At 31.8% G+C, this 18767-nt stretch overlaps 1 protein-coding gene and 1 long non-coding RNA gene across 3 annotated transcripts; one reads left to right on the top strand and one right to left on the bottom strand.

Annotated features, from left to right (window-relative positions):
* Positions 1-8214, top strand: LOC133673767 (uncharacterized). 2 transcript variants are annotated; one of them, XR_009835058.1, is made up of 4 exons: positions 1-452; positions 1590-1666; positions 2893-2978; positions 6088-8214. It is a non-coding gene; the product is annotated as an uncharacterized LOC133673767 (long non-coding RNA). The 2 variants fall into 2 exon arrangements; XR_009835057.1 differs by lacking the exon at positions 2893-2978 and having other exon boundaries at positions 9-452.
* A 129-nt stretch (positions 8215-8343) lies between these two features.
* LOC133673766 (serine/threonine-protein kinase PBL35-like) lies at positions 8344-12121 on the bottom strand. Its single transcript, XM_062094658.1, has 6 exons — positions 11608-12121; positions 10710-11029; positions 10463-10598; positions 9662-9795; positions 9457-9580; positions 8344-9138 (listed from the first exon to the last, which is right to left on the bottom strand). The coding sequence occupies exons 1-6, from the start codon at positions 11726-11728 to the stop codon at positions 8684-8686; spliced, it is 1290 nt and encodes a 429-aa protein (XP_061950642.1). The 5' UTR covers positions 11729-12121; the 3' UTR covers positions 8344-8683.
* Positions 12122-18767: the final 6646 nt, after the last annotated feature.

Genomic DNA, 18767 nt, shown 5'->3' with positions numbered 1-18767 from the left:
AAAGTAAGTTGCTCCCCTTGACATCATTCCCCTCACCTTCTTCACCTTCTCATCCCGAGGCAAAACCTACCAGTATACATTCTCTTCCTCCCCCACACCTTGCCTCCTCACTCCATTCTCTCCCTTTCTCCCCGAGTCCCAGGTCCCTTCTATATGGCCTTGATCACTCGACTTCTCTTCCTATAATTCTATACATCATCAAGAAATATCTTGAGCTTGTTAGTTATTTCTCTTCTTCTTCTTCTTCAAACCTTAGTTGAGTTGATTGCTTGTACATTCCATATGATATTTTGACTGATCCAACCCAATAGCCAGCTTTTGTTTCTGGATCATGCTAATCAAATTAGCATCGCCCCACTTTGATCTCTATTAACATAAGCTCCAACTCTTTATAGTTTTTCAATTTCTTCTTGGTGCAACGATAATCTCTTTCTTTTTGTTTGGAACTAACAGTAAGTTGTAGTTATTTTGTTGCTATTGCTTTTGATCTGTTGTTTTATTTCTCCCCTATTGTTTTTGAATCCCACTTTAATTATAATTGAATAATAGGGTTTGCTTTAATCTATATATTTTCATACTCGATCGTGTTTGATAAATATTTTGGAATATATTTATTATTTGTCCCTTAAAAAGTCTTGGATCTTTTTGCTTTTGAAAATAAGACTTGAAGTTAATTGACTGAGTTCAAGGAATATATCATAAGTGATCATGATATCAAGATCCCACTCCATGACTTAACCACCAACAAGATCACCACCTCCACCTCTTACTCCACCAATCCACCATCCTTTTTCTTACCAAGAGATCTAGATACCCTAAATGATCATATTATTGTCCCTTGAAAAGTAGTTTGGGGCCATATCTAGCTAGTTCTTTATTCAAGTACACACTTTTCCCTTTTAGTTGGTAATTAAGTGGTACCGAGCCTGCAACTTTATAAAAGCTAAAACCTTGTTCGCATTATTTTTCATGAATTTTTCATGGTGTATGTGTGTACATATTTCTTCTTGCATAATCATTTGCCTCTTCTTATAAGAAGAGACACTGTAATAATTGCTGGATGCTATGGAAACAAAAGAAAGCGATGTTGGTGAGGTTCAATCCGAAGACAGATTTACACGAGTGAAAGTAAAATCCGATCTCAGATTGAGCCGCGCCAATATCACTTTTCAGAGCTCTTTGCTTTTCCAGCTTTCACCTCAAAGTATCTTCTGTCTATGTTCTTCTCAAAATTTTCTTTTTGAAAACGGATGTCTCCAACCTATGATCTATCTTCTCATTAATACATGAATTTGATACATTTTCCGCACCGTGGTTTATTACTAGAAAATAATATAAATTATATTTTAAAATTTTATTTGGTAATTAAATTTTTAAATTGAAATGATTCTTTAATATTTTATTAAAATATTATTAATTAAGTGATTCCTATCTTGAATCTCATTATTTTTATTTTACTTCATAAAAAATAAATATAAAATAATATAATTATGAGTAAATTTCAAGTATAAAAACTTTTATTCGAGAAAAACTAAAAAAAAAATAATATATCATAAAATAACAATAATTATTCTTCTAATTCTGAGCAGACGAGGTACATTTTCCCCTTGTACTACTTCAGCATGCAGGTCAAGAATTAAGTTCTATCGGGAGCTAGGTACAAAAGGTATGTAACTCCATTGCTCTCTCATGATATCGATAGATAAATAAATTAGGATCTTTAATTAATATAGCTTGTTTACGGGATGTTTAGTCCACCATATAGTCCAATTATTTATAAATACTAGAAGATTAAAATATTTGAATACAGACAATTCTCTCGACATTGAAGTTACGTGCAAAAGAGCTTGCTAGTATATATGTGTATGAGTTATATATATACACTTCCATAAAATATCGAGTCCTAGGAGAGATCTTCAAAGGTAACATTATGGGATATCAAGCCATGTTTTAAGGGAATTGTTGGGTTAATTAATATTTTATTAAGTTTTATTACAATACAACAATAAGTTCTTAGTTTTAACATCTATAATAGGAGTCCTCGAAAGTAGAATATCGTACAAGCTACTTTAATTACTTTAATTGAAGAATAGATAGGTTATAGACTAGTAGATGAGTCCTTAAATCCCCCATTAAATTAAATCTTTAGATTAGCCATAGTATTCATCAATCCATCCTTCTTTTCTGTTTTCCAGCGTTTAATTAGTGAGGCAGACAGTAGCGATATCTCCTCTAATACTTCATGTTTTGAGTATTGTGAATCTATTTTATTTTTTGAGAATAAAGAAATTCATTCTAAAAGTATTTCAATATTATATTTATTTTATATTTATATATTTATTTATTCAACCCAAATATATTATTTATATATCCTAGACTAACTTAACTAAACGCAACCTAACTAACAGAAAGTTAGTACTGGCCGGAATCGTTAATATTTTCAAACAACATTATTTATGTTACATTCCTTAATTCTTTATATTGTTTCACAAATAAATAAACAAATTATTTGTCTTTATTTAATCCGAAGTTTGATATATACAGGTAAACATAATTAGGTTTTTCTGTGCATATAAAGCCTGAATATTCAATATAAATTCTTGTAAATATAGAATCATTTTTAGGATAAGAAACAATTAATCTCGTTAATTATACCTTAATAACTTTCAGCAATACCTTGTACAATATGGCACTGTTCCAACAAAGAAAGAGGTTTCTATTTATTAATTTGTTATAGAAATGGGAAACTTAAATTAAACCATACATAAATGGCTTCATTAATTCTAGGGTTTGGATATAGAGATATGTACAAATATGCATGGTAATGACCTATCTAGCTAGTTGATCGTACGTATAATTGCTTCAACACCATCTTCTTCTTCTTCTTGGTAGAGAAAAAAGAAAAGGAAATCCCTGAATGAAAAAGATATGCTGATTTCGAAGTAAGTGCTTTGCTGGACGCCAATGAAGCTTCTAAAGTGAGTTGCATTATTTGGTTTCTGTCGGCACATTATTATTGTAGATAAAATAGTGATCACTATTGCATTTCTATCCCTCCCTTCTAGCTACTAGTCTAAATTTTCACCCCCCTTTGGGCCCTTCCTAGCTGAGCCGGCATGATTTTTCCACGGCCATTATCTTTTAGGTTAGTTCCCGTCCAGCTACCATCAAACTAATTAATGCAGATTGATAATTTCTAGATTGAACTCTGGAACGGTCTAGATTTATTAGTACGTACGTATTGCTCTTTGATGGGTCATTTTAAGAAAATTTTTCTTTAGGTTTTTGGACATGAATTATCACCTATATTCTCTTTTTATATATATATATATATATAGTAATTGAGTGGAATTAAATTAAAATAGCATCATTAAGAAGATGATAATTGAAAAAAAAAATTACAATATAAATATTATTCTCGTCTTTCTTACCTAATTAATAAGGTGTCAACTTTCACACCTTCTAACCCTAGCTAGTAATCAAGACATATGATTAAGGAGATTTATTGCCCTCTCAACTTTTTAAGTTCAAATTTTAAAGTTATATCTAGATATGTCTTCCAATACGAGGATTATGCCATTAAAATACTTTGAAAATAAGATTTAATCTCGATTTACATACAATTAAAATAGTCTAAAGATGATCCTAGTTGTCGAAACTTTTTTCTTTTTCTTTTTCAATCTGTAGAGTTAATTACTGTGCATTGTTGCTTATAACCAGGGAAAGGGTACTTGATGATACCCGCCAAGAAATCTAGAGATTTTAATTTTCTAATATATGGATTGTGTCATTAAAATCTTTCGGGAATAGGATTCAATCTTGATTAACAGCACAAGTTAATTCATGTGCGTTATTGCTTGTAACCTCCGGAGAACTCAGAAAATAGGCCCTTGAAAGCTCTAGCAGCAGACAACAGCAGTAGAAAATATTAATAATAGTAATGATCCAATTTCCATGGCCGGCCATAACATTCATCTACTCCTAGCTACTCCATAGGAATTTGTGTCAATTCTCATGTTACTTTTAGTTAGTGAACCTAGATCGACCCCAAGTCTTGCATGATCCCACTTGACTATGATTTATCTAACATGTTTTGGTCTGTCGAAGCTGTAATTATTTGATAGGATCATAGCATTCATCGTCTACAGGACTCCTTACATGTGTCTGTCTCATAGTGCCTAAAGAGCCCAGTCATTGTAATAGTAAAATTGACATAAATTTTGGTATGTTGACTCGGGTGTGTAATAATCGATTGACAGATTACGATGTGGCAAAGGATATATACTCGCCATACAATATTTTCTGGAATTTTCAATACCACGTGATCATAACGATTTTATGTTATAGGATTTGTTTTTATATATTAATTTGAGGAATTCTTTCACTTTAAATTATGCAATAAGGTTTGTGTTTTGTGTTTTTTATTTTTTTTATTTATTTTGGATTATACAAAACAAACAATAAAACCCTAAGAAAAAGGTACACACACACAGAGACAGTGCCACCACCATGTTTCTATGAGAAAAGATGTACAAAGTAATTTAGATTGAAAATACAAAAAAGAAAAAGAAAAAGTGTAAATATAGTAGATTTATAATCATAGTTTTTGAGTTATTTAATAAGCTCATTTTATGTTATTTACGGTTCAATATAGTGTCTAAATATGAAAATAATGAAAAAGATTAACCTATATTTCAGTATGCATTCCAAAAACTAAATAAATATTTTTAGAAATTTAATATTTTACCAATATTAGTTATTTTCTTAATTAAAGTTGAGGTAGAATTTACTTGTTATTAGTAGTACTTTTTTATTATAATGTTAGTATATATGTATATATATCATGATAGATAGATAGTGAATTGATAGATATCTATCCATATGATGAAGTTAAAAGGGGTGGTATTGTTTCCACTTAAGCACTTAAGGTGGTGTTTGAAAGTATAATAATGGTTGTTTTTTAAAGTATTTTTTATTTCAAAACACATTAAAATAATATTGTTTTTTAAAAAATTATTTTTGATATTAACATATCAAAATAATCTGAAAACATCAAAACATATTAATTTAAAACAAAAACAAAAAAATTTTAAATTTTTTCAAAAACATTTTCTGACCGTAGAGCCAAACATTGTCTTAGTCTAGCATTGGGTTCATGATGGATGATGGTAGTAATATTTGGTTTTGGATTGATTTTTGGCTAGGTACTTGAATTCTTCTTTAAAAATTATTTTTTAGACTATTTATAGCTGAGATCATGAGCTTTGTATGCAGGAAAGTTTAGTTGCAAAGATGAATTGTGTTTTAGTTTTTTCTAGACATGAAGGTAGAAAGGTATGAAAATTGATAGTTTCCACACTTATTTAGTTCATTCTAATGCAAATTTCTAAATAAACTATTTGTTTGAGGGTTTTTTTTTTTTCTGTTTGTTGTAAAAAGGTTTTGCACCTCCTAAAATTGATATGTTCATTTGGCTCATATTTAATTTAATGCATGATAGGTTAGTCATAAATAATTTTCAATATCAAACTATTATATATTCTTCTCTATAAAGGTTTTTCTGGTTAGAAACTTCAATTACACAAACACTTCTAATCTGAATTAACCAGAAACTTCAATTACACAAACACTTCTAATCTGAATAGAAATCTTGAATGTATCTTTAACTGACGTAATTAATTTCTAAGTTTTTATTCCTTCGGTCACCGTATTTTTTTAATAGTGGTGTTTTAATAAAACTCTACTCAATATTACTATATATATAGATAACCAATTGACAAATTACGAGGGACATGACAAGACTCACATAAGAGGCAAAGTATTTATAAGACAGAAAAAAATGTGAATTCTAGATTTGGAAAGGAAAATGCTCCTGCCGACCATTTAATTTGGTGAATTAAACATAACAAAAGAGAGGACTGTGAGAGACAGGAGAAAGAGGTAGCACGAGAAACCCTAAAGCCTGTAATGATATTTGCCAAGCTATACTGAATGCATAATTAAGTGATCATGCATGGCTTATTACTGAGCTGATAGAATTTCTTCACTGCTTAAGTTCTTATGAGTAGTTGCCAACTTCGTTTCCAGGAGATTTATATAACAATCCCCTGCGTAGAGCATATCCTACAGCTTGAAGCACTATAGAAGACATCTTGAGGTGGCCATGGCTGTGAGATGATGAAAGGAAACCAGTCTATGTTTGGACAGAACATAACAGCAAGCCCTGATGATTTAGTTTCGACCAAAATTTGTCAGTTATCCTAGTTTCTCTTGGAACAAATTTTTAAGCCTATAGTTGCAAAAATGGAAGTCTGTGAATTCGAAACAAAATAAAGTTGACCTAGCAAACAGCCGAATGCACATCAAATTTTAATTTTACTAGTCCAACTCTTGTGAACCATCATACATGTTAAGTAATAAATATTTATCTAGTTTTATTTATTCTTCAGCCGCAAGCACAAAACTTAACCTATATATAATTCCTTTGTATTTAGGTTAACTTAAGCATTCATAATAAATATCTTATTGAAAATTATAGCTTCTTTTTATGTTTGATCTGAATTTCTTTAACAATACCAACCAGCTCTGAGACAATCTTCACTGGATTTGGTTCTTTTCACGGCTAATAATTGAGCTGAAAGGCGTAACACCTGCAAAAGAAATTATTTATTGAGCCTAGAAGATTATCTGATGTTTAAGTAAAGCTATATAAGAAAAGCAGCCTTAAATGTTATATATTGAATGTAGCATCGTGTACTGATGAAGATGATAATTGCAAGTACAACGAGAATACAGTATGTTTGTGTGTGTATGAAATTGATCATCCTCCCTTGCCTACCTAGTGGTTCATTGATGTTTTTATACCCATGAACCACGCATGTGAAAAGGGGTATATATGGGAAAACACTATATGACCTAGTTTAGAGGCAATTATTCAAGATAATAGCCCTTAATAATTGATGTTACACTGTTGAATGAGAAAGAATGGTGTCAAGTACTAGGCTATATATAGGGTATGAACATGCTTTTATGTTGTTCGGGCATGTCTGTCTAGGCATTACTGTGCCTTCGGGATAGTGTTGCTACATTTCAAAGCTAAATAGAGATGTGTATGTGATGGGCTGGTTGGATTAACTGAGCTTCTCAGAGACTGCATCACACCTCCTACGTCAAGCAAAATAGTGAACCATGTAGTGTAGTGCTAGAAGCCAAAGAAGAGATATTCGTGTTTGGAATTGGGAGACCCGGAGAGGATTTGTGGCTGATAAACTTTGGGCTGGTAAGTGTTGTGGCTCTTATCTAGTGTCCATCCTATGCCAAGACCTGGTGCCATGGGGTGTAAGTTCTGCAATCCTAGGCCAATAAATGATGCAATTAGTTGGGCTAAATTGTAAGGTGCTGATCCTGAACCCTGTCACATACCAATCATGCAATTTCTTCATTTGCTCTAAACAGCCTAAGATTTTTTTGTTTATCTTTATCTTTTTTTTCAAATGAATTTCAAGAAATAACTAATAGCATATTACTATAGTTATTGTATTATCAGCATAAATTTTCTCGTATATATATGAGGTAACTAGTCATAAGAACATTATCAATGCTGAAGTTCTATCAGTTGAGTGATAGCAACTGATTCACTTTATGTCCTTCAATGTTGTATCCTAGCTGGCTTCAAATTAACATGCGGATTACCTTCGATTTGAGTAACTAATTACTTTTACAGTGCGAGTGATTACTATTCAGTAAGAAAATTAGAGCCCTAAAAGGGGCCTTAGTGCTCTCATACAAAAAAAAGAGATGGACAACTTGGAGGTAGAGCCATGGTGTTCGTTGCTGATGGCAAGCGTATTGTACTATTCACATAGCAAAGAGAATTTTTACTGTATCCTTTTAAGAAATGACTGGCATTATAAATTAAAGCAAGATAAGATTCTAATGTGAGTGCATGCATATATGATAAAATGCACGTCATTTGAAACCTTTACTGTAACCTTTCTGTGAATTGTAAGTTAAAAGCAAAATGAGATTCTAGTTTGAATATGATAGCTTAGTTGCAAGCTTCTATAGCCAATCCAGGCTAGAGCCTGCACGGTTGCACCCATTATTAAGCAGGAATACAAAGTCCCCTAAGCAGGAGCTGCACGGAAAATTCCAGCTACTTTCAGTTGAACTTTCATTACCTAACCATTAGAACATATCGATACGAGATGCAGAAGGTTTATTCAACAGAAAGGTCTTTTGGGGTTCCCAACTAAAGCAAGATCGAAAACGGGCAGGGATTGAAACTTTCGTTTTGGAAGATTAATTCTGTATCAATGAAAGATACTTGTGATGAAGTCATAGTGCACCTCCAAAACCTTTTAATAATTGACATCCAGACAGCAGCATACAGAAATCTTAGAAGTAGAAGGTTTCATCTGATTACAAGTTATATCTCTATTACAGCAACAGCAATTCGCGGGCAAGGTCCGAATTGATTGTTAGCTCTCTAAATGTAAGTTTTTATAGAAGCTGATTTACCGTTCTCCATACGCATTTCCGGCTTCAGCAAATCTTAGAACACCCAAATGTCATACAACAAACTTCAAATATTCCCTTCAGAATAGCCATTATGCAAAGGCGGAATGCCGACCTTTGTTTTTTTGATAGTCGAATCAATCAAGGAGATTGAATTGATTGTCTTTTATCTAAAACGCTGCTTGCCTGTATTCAAGGGAGAATCTCTGATGCTTTTGGATGATACGTTCGTGTGCTTTTGTGCTCCTTCGCTCTTCTTCTTGCGCTTCCCTTGTTGAGACAAACGAGAGTGGTATGATAAAATGGCAAGGTCGTTAAGATCTTGCAATGGAGTGAGAACTTTCACAACTTCATCCATTGTGGGGCGGGAATATGAATCCCTACTGAGGCAGCTGAAAGCCAACTGAGAAACTTTCTGGGCCCCTTTAAGGGAGTAATTTAGCTCCAACCTGGGATCCACTAGCTGGTACATCTTTCTCTTGTCAGCTAAATAAGGCCGTGCCCATGTAACAAGATTCTGTTCACCACTAGGTCGCTTCTTGTCCATTGATCTTCTACCTGTCAGAATCTCAAGTAGCACAACTCCGAAGCTGTAAACATCACTCTTAGATGTCAAGTGTCCTGGGAAAAAAGGAGCCAAATGTGCAATTTTGTTAGATCCCCATCAAGGACAGGTTCTGAATCCAAGCTTGAAACATGAATTCCATATAGCTGCTTTTGTTATAGTTGGATCGACATGTACCATCTGGTACTGTATTTAAACCTCCAATTCGATGATTCACTTATGGTCTAAAATAGAAAGGTAGATGCTTCGACAAAGTTTCATTCATCAGCTGGTGCTTTTCCTCTTTGGTATAGGAAGTAAAACTTGTTTTTCTAGTTGAACAAGTGATAATTTCAAAAGAGTTTGGTCCGAACTAGATATTACAGCTTCCATACCTGTCATCACATACTCTGGAGCAGCATAGCCATATGTCCCAACAACCCTGGTAGAAACATGAGTTTTGTCCCCTTGAGGCCCAGCTTTTGCTAGACCAAAATCTGAAAGCTTTGCATTGTATTCCTGTAAAAGAATTTCCATATTAGGACTTCAGTCTAGAAAAAGATTCAATACAGCCATTCATTGATATGGGTCACCACATACCGAGTCAAGCAAAATGTTTGATGTCTTAAAATCCCTGTAAATAACTGGTTCAGGACCACCATGGAGAAAGGCCAACCCTTTTGCTGCTCCAAGTGCAATCTTAATCCTGTTGGACCATGGAAGAGGTATTGTCCCTTCAAAAATTATTTCACCATCAGCATTTTCTTCATAAAACTAGAAAATGAACAAGTAATAAAAATTTAAAAAAAAAACCATCGAGATTTTTTAAAAAACATTGATAACATCAGTTTCAAAGAAATCCCAAACAATTTCATATAGTAGATACTCCACATTTTCAGTTTATTTCTTCTGGCTGATTCAGTAAATCATGACATTCACTATGAGATAAATTTAGACCAGCTTTGTCACTAGTGCTTTACTTTCCAATTTCAATGACAAAACAAATAACTGATAAAAACTCAGTATGAAACTCGATCAAATAAAATGATGCAGAAGCAACCTTCCATCACTATGAATCCTAGAATAAAACCTAAAAGGTACACAGTCCTTAAGGTAAAACAAATAAAATGGACGTCTTCCAAGGCTACGCAACAATTGTATTCACATCATGACAATGACATTATTAGCTAGTTTATCCACACAATAATAGGAGAGAAAATGGCAGAAAGAACAAGGAGAAATGGATTTCAAAGGAGAGAAAACAATCCTCCATGTATCATGTGATGGAAAACTAAGCCTATAAACATTTAGTAGGAAGATTCTGAAATAGAAATAGTGATCTTCCATAGAAATATGATTATATGAGAACAGAGAAAAGGCAACGAAATTGTTAAGACTTACTTCTAAAAAGATGATTTTCAAGACTTCCTCGTGTCATAAACTCATAAACAAGAAGCCGCTGATCATCCTCAATGCAGTAACCAATAAGCTTAACAAGATTAGGATGATGAAGCTGTCCAAGAAAATCAACTTCAGCCTGCAATAAGGTAAATTGTCATGATGTCACACTCTTACTTCTACCCATCCACACAACAATTTCTTTCTGACATCAATCTACTAACCCTAGGAAAGCAGATATTCTACTAACCACCCATTCTCTATGGCCTTGAAGACCATCTGGCTTTAAACTCTTCACCGCAACTGTGATTCCTGACCCAGGTTTTGCTGGTGCTGTCCCATGCTCCTCTATCCATCCTTTAAACACGTATCCAAATCCGCCCTCTCCAAGAATGCTATCAGGCCTAAAATTCCCGGTTGCTGATTTTAGTTCTTGAAAAGTAAACTGAAGTGACTGGCATGGAGATTTGGTATCTGTGGGTGGTGGATGAGGATTGTCATAGGATAGTTGAGCTTCATTAGGAGCACATAACTCTCGATTGCTTGCATTTAGATATCTTGTTTCAGTAGCTGCATCACCAGAATCAAAATGAGACCCCTCTTTCATTCACAAGTTACATACTTTATTACCAGTTTGATTGGTTTTGAGTACAAAGAGCATTGGAATTTGGAATACAAAATTCATCTTGAGCAGAGCAGGAGAAACTCAAATTCTGTTTTGTGACTCGTAAAAAAGAGATTTTTGTCAAGTTTTCGATCATTATAACCTTGTGAATTGAAAATAGAACTTGCATTTCCTAGTTACGGCAAATCAATAAGTTGATCTTTGAAAAAGAATCAACAAAAAAAACCCATCTTGAGATCTGTTGTCTTAATATCAAGCTTACCATAATTTGACAGAATACAAGAAAGCCTGTTGAGATTATTTTGAGCTCAAATTTCAAAACTTCAACAAAAAGAGCGAACTTTCGACCGCTTTTAGAATCCAACTACATAGTCTATAGTGATCAGATAGCACAATAAATCAACATAATAGAATCAAAACAGAGGAGACCATTAGAAAATAAGCGTGGAACACTTTGATACACACCTAGAATCAACAATTTGAGCTCAAAATCACAAAAGAAATGAAAAGCTACAAGACACACCTGCATCATAAACAAGACTAGTACGAGGGATAGAGTTAGCAGAATCTCTAGAGGCAGAGGACTTGCGAGAACCTCTAACCCCACGTTTTAAGACAGGCCAGCAACCGCACTTGCTCTCCATAACTTTGTTTAGTTTCCTTGTTGGCTTCTTGTTTTCCAATTTTATATCATGGGTTGTCACTATACTTGCATGGGATGTGATAGACAGGCGAGCACGGATTGGTCATGGTTATGCCATGTGATGAGTAAACTGATGAAGAGAGAATTAGCAACAGAAGAAAAAGAAAGTGAGAGGGAGAGAGAGACAGGAAGAGGGATATGGAACTGTGAAGAGGAAAGAAAGGAATTGAAAAATGTTAATGTTGTTATTGTTTGTGTTAGAGCTGGTCTTGTTGCTCCTGTTGGAGATTGCAGGCATCATCATCGCCATCATCGCAGTGTGTACAAATAGAACTTTTTCCCACAACCTTTTGTGTGGGGGATGGGAATTGCCTCTCTCTAACTATCAAAAGTCGCCATGTATGACAAGGTATTCCTAACATAGGCTATGTCCATAGAGACTTTGGCATGGCTTTCTATATTTTATTTTTATAAATAGAATCTTTCCTGTTTTTATTATGTTATGTTTGGTAACATGACTAAACCCCTGTTTTTATTTTGTTTTTTTCTAAAAAAATATTAAATTAATTCTTTTAGATTTTTTTACTAATTTTAATGTTACGATATAAAAAATATAAAAAATATTTTAATATATTTTTAATTAAAAAATATTTTTGTAAATACTTTGTGCATTATTTATATTTTTCTAAATCTTTCTGATGATTTTAATATAAGAACATAAAAAATCTGAAAAATATATATATTTTAATACACTATAATATAAAAAATTCTTTTAAAAAACATTAAATTTTAAATACACAACACTAAGCTGAAAATAACTCCCACAAATGTTGATATTGTTTTACATTGAAGGAGATTCATAATTTCCCCTCGAATGTTACAATTTGTCTCAAGAAATGAGACCAATAGTAACATTAAACATAAAAAAAATAAAAATAAAAACATTACAATAATAAATTTTAAAAATACATATGAAATCATGATTTTAAAGTGAAACTCACTTGCGAACGTTTAGTATTATCATGAAACAAGAGTAATTATGATATATATATATATATATATATATATATATATATATATATATATATATATATATATATATTGTTCAATCTTGTGGGCTCATCAAAATCAAATGAAAAGGAAATTTTTTTGTTTTTGTCAACTCATGTATTCCTTTATTTTAATTTTCAAAAACTGCTTGAAAGTTGTGAAGGGAAATTTCCATTGATGGTCTCCAAACGACTCTACCAGCTAGTTAATGTCTGTCAATGAATTGGATTTTTATAGCACATATATACCAATATTTCCATATATATTTTTCCAAAAGAATCAATTTCTTGCTGAAATGAGGACCTAATTGGGAAGTGAAAGAATGGAGAAAATATTGTAGAGAAATAGAGAAGAAAAGGGTTTAGCAGAAGAATCTCTCAACCACTTAAGGGTTGGATTTGATGTATTTATATTATAGTGTCATGTAAATTACAAAGACGTTATATATATCAATTTCCTGATTTATAGCCTAAACATTAGCTATTCTACTGCCTTGATTTTAGCTATACAATCTGTCAATATTATCTTGAATCCTATCAGAAAGAAAAATAAAAATATATCAAAAATTGTTTTGAAAGCTTGCTCACGGCGCGCCATGCATATTTCTGGACTTCTAATATTTATGCTGTTAGATTATATGTTTCGCACGTTGGACGAGACATGATAGAATATGTTTAGTATATATTCTGAATATGATATAATAAGTTATGAAATGTTTGGACAAGATAAATATTGGTTCTTATCATGTCTAAAATTATTCTCAAAGTAAAGATATTGTCCTAACTTCGGGGTTGAACTAGCTTGTCCAATATTTATCATGGGACAAAAATCATTATTTTTTATTTTTTTATATTGCATATTATTTATTAATTTTTAGCTTGATAGACTAGAATTCGATCAATTTTATTAAAGTGGATATATATTTACATTTAGGGGCTTATATATTTCCAAAAACATTTATTGAGTTAAAAATAGTCTAATTCGATCAATCTCATCTAACGTTCAATGTAATAAGGACACAATTATTTTGATTTCAATAGAAATAGGGATAGCATATTGTAGAGCAGTCTTACATGTTTGGTGAATAAATGTATGATAATTAATGTATTAGGTTTCACATATTTAAATTAAGCCTTTCATAATCAGATCTTAATTGATTATCCAAACCTAAATTGGTTATAAATAATGATAAATTTTTTTTTGACATAATTAGTGTGGGGACAGCATGGTATATATAACCGAAGATATATATGCATGGCATGGGCTCACCATATCTCAATTCCTTAGCTTTCGAGTACAATACACTTCTTTGCATAACAAACTGAGTGTATTTAATGAAACCTGAGCTTAAAGATGGTTTCCATGCAAGGAGATTAGCATTAAGATCGATTTAGTCTCTGTGAAGCATAGTTTTTAAACATGACTCTGACTGTCTCTTTAAAGCAAATTTCGGATCATGAATTAGATAAATTGATGTATATTAACTTGAATGAAAGCAATTTTTTTTTATTAGGTTTTTTCTGGACTGACCGATTATGAGTTAATCTGAATTTTTAACTAGATTATACTAAGTCTTTTTATTTTTACAAATAACCAACCCGGTATGATCCTCGATCAATTTGTATATTTGGGACTGGTTTTAAAATGGTACTAAAAGGTTTCCTCGTCGAGGGTCAAAAACAATCAAAATTAATCAAACAATTCTTGGCCTGTATTATTGTTTGGTCAAAGCAAAGATAGTCAAGGAGCATAATTGAGTGCAATCCCATCGCACACACTCTCTCTCTAGACCATGAGATTGTAGATATATATATTCCTACGTTGATGGAGAATGGAGACCATAGGAGGCTTGTTGGAGGTGGTGGGTTTCTATCGAAGGGTGGTATTTTAAAAGGAGGGGGAGAAAAAAAGGAGTGGGGGAGGGAGAGGGGGGTGCTTGGTGAGAAGTCATTTCATCAACAACCATTTAACAAAATGTTACTACTCTATGATGGATGCTTTGGACGATGAAAAGCAACGTGAGATCCTATTCTTTTTTCTACACTGTGCCTGCAACTTGACGAGATCCTTGTTGGAGAAAAAGAGATGCCCATTGCCCCCACTACGTGTATTGACCCACTATAGGACCCCCTCACCACCACATAGATTGGAGATTTCGAGAGAAAACACTTCTACTTGCTAGCGTAGCACACTCAGGATCATCATTTGGGCAAACAAGGCATCTGGAATCTTGTAATTTAATTGGTTAAATCTGAATTTGTTTTTTAATGCTCATGAATTCAAGTCTTTTTAAGGTTATTGGAGACTTACATGATTGTTAACTTCAGAACTCATGGAATTAGTCAAGGCATGCATAAACTGGTCCAGACATCTATATTAATAAAAAATAAAAAAAAATCTATTTTTGAAGGTAAAGCATATACTTGGTGCAGGAGAAGGGTCCAGATGCATATATTTTCAAGGAGAGGGTGTTGCTCTGCCAACCATTTCACCATATACGCCTTTTGAGATGGACCATTTGCTAAATGGGCAGATTTTCAGCATTATCTAGGGCCCAAAAAGATATCTAAACTCCCCATTAAGCCATCAAACCCTATCTCCATGAATACGAGCTACAAACAAAAAGTACCAGTGCATTATCTTTGAGCTACCATTGATGGTTTGGCATGGAAATTCTCTTCCTTCTGTATTTGTGCAACAATATGGTTCTTTTGAGGATCTCGTTGGTGGATATATGGTTAGAAAGGGAACCAAACCAAGTGATTGACGTGACTGGTTTTTTGCACACGACTTTGGAAGCCAAGAAATCAGTTTTCAACTGGTTAAGAAAAGTGTGTTGTCGATGTAATACAAGGGAGATGTGTGCTATCATTGGAGTTATATCCTCTTATCATTGTTCTTCCTTTTTTTCCATATGTAATTCAACTATATGTTGCTTTCGGTGATCCACGCCTCTTTTAAGTTATAACCCAGTTGGTGGCCAAGTTGTGGGTTATAACATGCGATCATATCATCAAAGGAATAGTACCATGGGAAGCAAAATTCCTCCACTTTTTGGCTGGTCAAAGATTGGATCCTATTATTTAATATATATATATGTACAAGACCAAGAAAATCTTCATACAATCATTTAGTACTTTAGGACATGTAGACTTGGAGACTTCAGCCTTGGAGCAATGGTAATCACCTGCATGAACTACAGGTTTTGCTTTATAGTGCATTTTTTAAAGAAATTAACTAATCTGAATGCGTCGTAAATCATTTTGAAAAAAAAAAACCCAAAATTTCTAGAGTAAAATAGAAAGAATCTAATTTAGAGTCTTGGAATTTTATTTTTTTTTGTGTTTTTACTATAGTTATAAATTTGGCACAATGGATGATCTTGTTCAAGATTTCAATTATAAATTGAGTAAATCAATTTATATTGACACATGTTTATTTAACTCATAACTTGAGTCAACACAAAATAAAAATATTTTAAAATAATTAAAATAATATTGTTTTTTTTTTAAATAGAATGAGTTTCACTTGAGTTTTGAATAGATCATTGGTTAATTTGCAGAATTGATAAGATTTAACAGGATCGATTCGATATAAAAGTAAACTCGTGTTAAATTCTAAGTTAGTTAGTCATTAGCTTGATCTAGTAGGCTCAGTCGTGTTTTAAAAAAACTATTTTTTACTATTGCAGCTATAATACAAAAACAACTCTTAACTTCTTCTTTTTTTTTCAAAATATCTATGTTTATATTTTGCTGATTAAATTATAGTAATGTTATTTTTTATCATTTAAAGATTAAAAGCACTTCGCACAACATATGAAATTGGGAAGGAAAAAAAAAAGGACGTGGGAACAGCATGCTGGACATTGTGGAGATATATAGATATTAGTTTGTGGTTTGTTGAAAACTATATATCTTATAATCTATACATTTCATACTATAGGTTAAACTTATATTATTAAAAAAGCCTCTATATGATTATATGTTTTTGCAGCATTGACATATATATAGACTTATACATACCCTCCCCGTCCATGTATGAGTGTATATTGCGAATGGCTTTGTCCATGCCTCTTGACAAACCAAATGATTTGTTTGACTGCATGAAATCTGGGCTGACAGTATAATAGCTACCCATAGTACATCGAGAATGTGTAATAATTTTTTTTATTTCAAAAAATATATATATTATTGAAAGAAAAAATTATATCAACCTATATAGTTTTCTACTTTCTGCATAGAGTTGTCGACTGAAAAATGATTGAAATCGAACGCCATTGAAAGGGAGTGACTAAAAGCTCTTAACTCCGACTACAATCATGCATGGGTTAATACAAATCAATAGATTCCAATTTATCAAGCCCCATGCCTCCTATGGATTTGCATAATGCACGTGACTTGCATTTTGAATCTTTATATTTTTCGAGAATTGATTCACGTAATATATAGGTTTGTTTTTCATATTATCATCTTGAATTTAAATATATGAGAAAGAACTAGAAAGAAATTTCTCTCAAATATCGGTATAGCATTCACTATATTAGTGGCCCCTATCATGTTGTGGCCGGATAAATTTTTTTTAACATAAAAAATTAATTAAATAATAGTAGAATTTTAAAGAAGTAATAGAAATTTGAAAGCATTCACCATGTTGGTGGCTCCTATTACGTTGTCAAGTCATAAGATTATGATATCCCAAAAGAAAGTATATCAAAATAAATTATGAAATTTATTTTCAAATAAATTCAATGTTAAAGGATAAATTAAAAACAAAACAAGAAAAATGACTCGAGTCAATACGGGTTAACTCCAATTAGAAATAAAATTGAAATAAATTATGAATCGTAATTCTCAATCAACTCGATGTTAAAAAATAAAATTGAAAAAAATCAATTATAAAAAGGAAAAAAAATGACTTGAGTCAACTTAAGTTAATCAATCAAACTAGTGACCTGAGTCATGAGACGGAGATAACCTCATGGAAAATAAATCGAAACAAATCACAAAGCTTAATTTCCACTCAATTTAATGTTGAAGGATGAAATTGAAAAAAAAATCAATTAGAAAAATAAAAAAAACTCAAATCAACCGAGTTAACTCGTCAAACCTGCAATTTGAGTTATGAAACTGGAATAACCTTATAAAAAGTAAATGAAAAAAAATTATGAAGTCTGATACATGATAAATTTAATGTTGAATAGTGTAATTGAAATTGAAAAATAGATTAAAAGGGAAACAAAAAAACAACTCATAAAAATCAAACCAAAAAAAATCACAAAACCTAATTTCTAATCAATCTAATGTTGAATGGTGAAATTAAAAAAAAAAATTTAATTAAGAAAATGAGAAAAAAAAACTCGAGTTAACTCATAAAACTTGCAGTTCGAGTCATGAGACCGACATAACCTCATAAAATAAATTAGAAATATAATTAAGTTTAATTTCTAATAAATCTAATTTTGAATTATGAAATTGAATTAAAAAAACAAATGAAAGGAAAAAAAACATCATTACAATGAATAATAATTTGTGAAGATACAATAAAACCCTCTTCTCTTTTAATTTTTTATTAATGTCTTTTACAAATATATTTAAATTTTTATTACCATCAACCACCTTCATCGTACTATCATTACTTACTACAATTATCTTTATTTATTAATAAAATAACAATATTTTTTAATTTACTATTATTCTAAACTTTACCATCATTATTAGCATCATATCAATCATTTTAGTATTATTTTATTTACCATGACATTTACCATAGAGATATCATGATGCCATCAATTTACTATCATAATAAATATGTCATATTATTATCTTTATATTGAAATTAATAATATATTTTATACTTATTAAATTAGATAAAGTTTGAATAAACAAATAGTAATAAGTTTTTTTTCCTAAATAAGTTTGAAAATGATAAGAATTAAAAGTGGTGGAGTAAAATAAGAAGTAGTTGGGCTAAGGCCGAATGAACCCATC

The sequence above is a fragment of the Populus nigra genome, chromosome 15 (genome assembly GCF_951802175.1).
Source record: "Populus nigra chromosome 15, ddPopNigr1.1, whole genome shotgun sequence".
Classification (NCBI taxonomy): Eukaryota; Viridiplantae; Streptophyta; class Magnoliopsida; order Malpighiales; family Salicaceae; genus Populus; species Populus nigra.
Note: the sequence above shows the minus strand (reverse complement) of the source record. Positions and strands in the feature narration are given on the sequence as shown.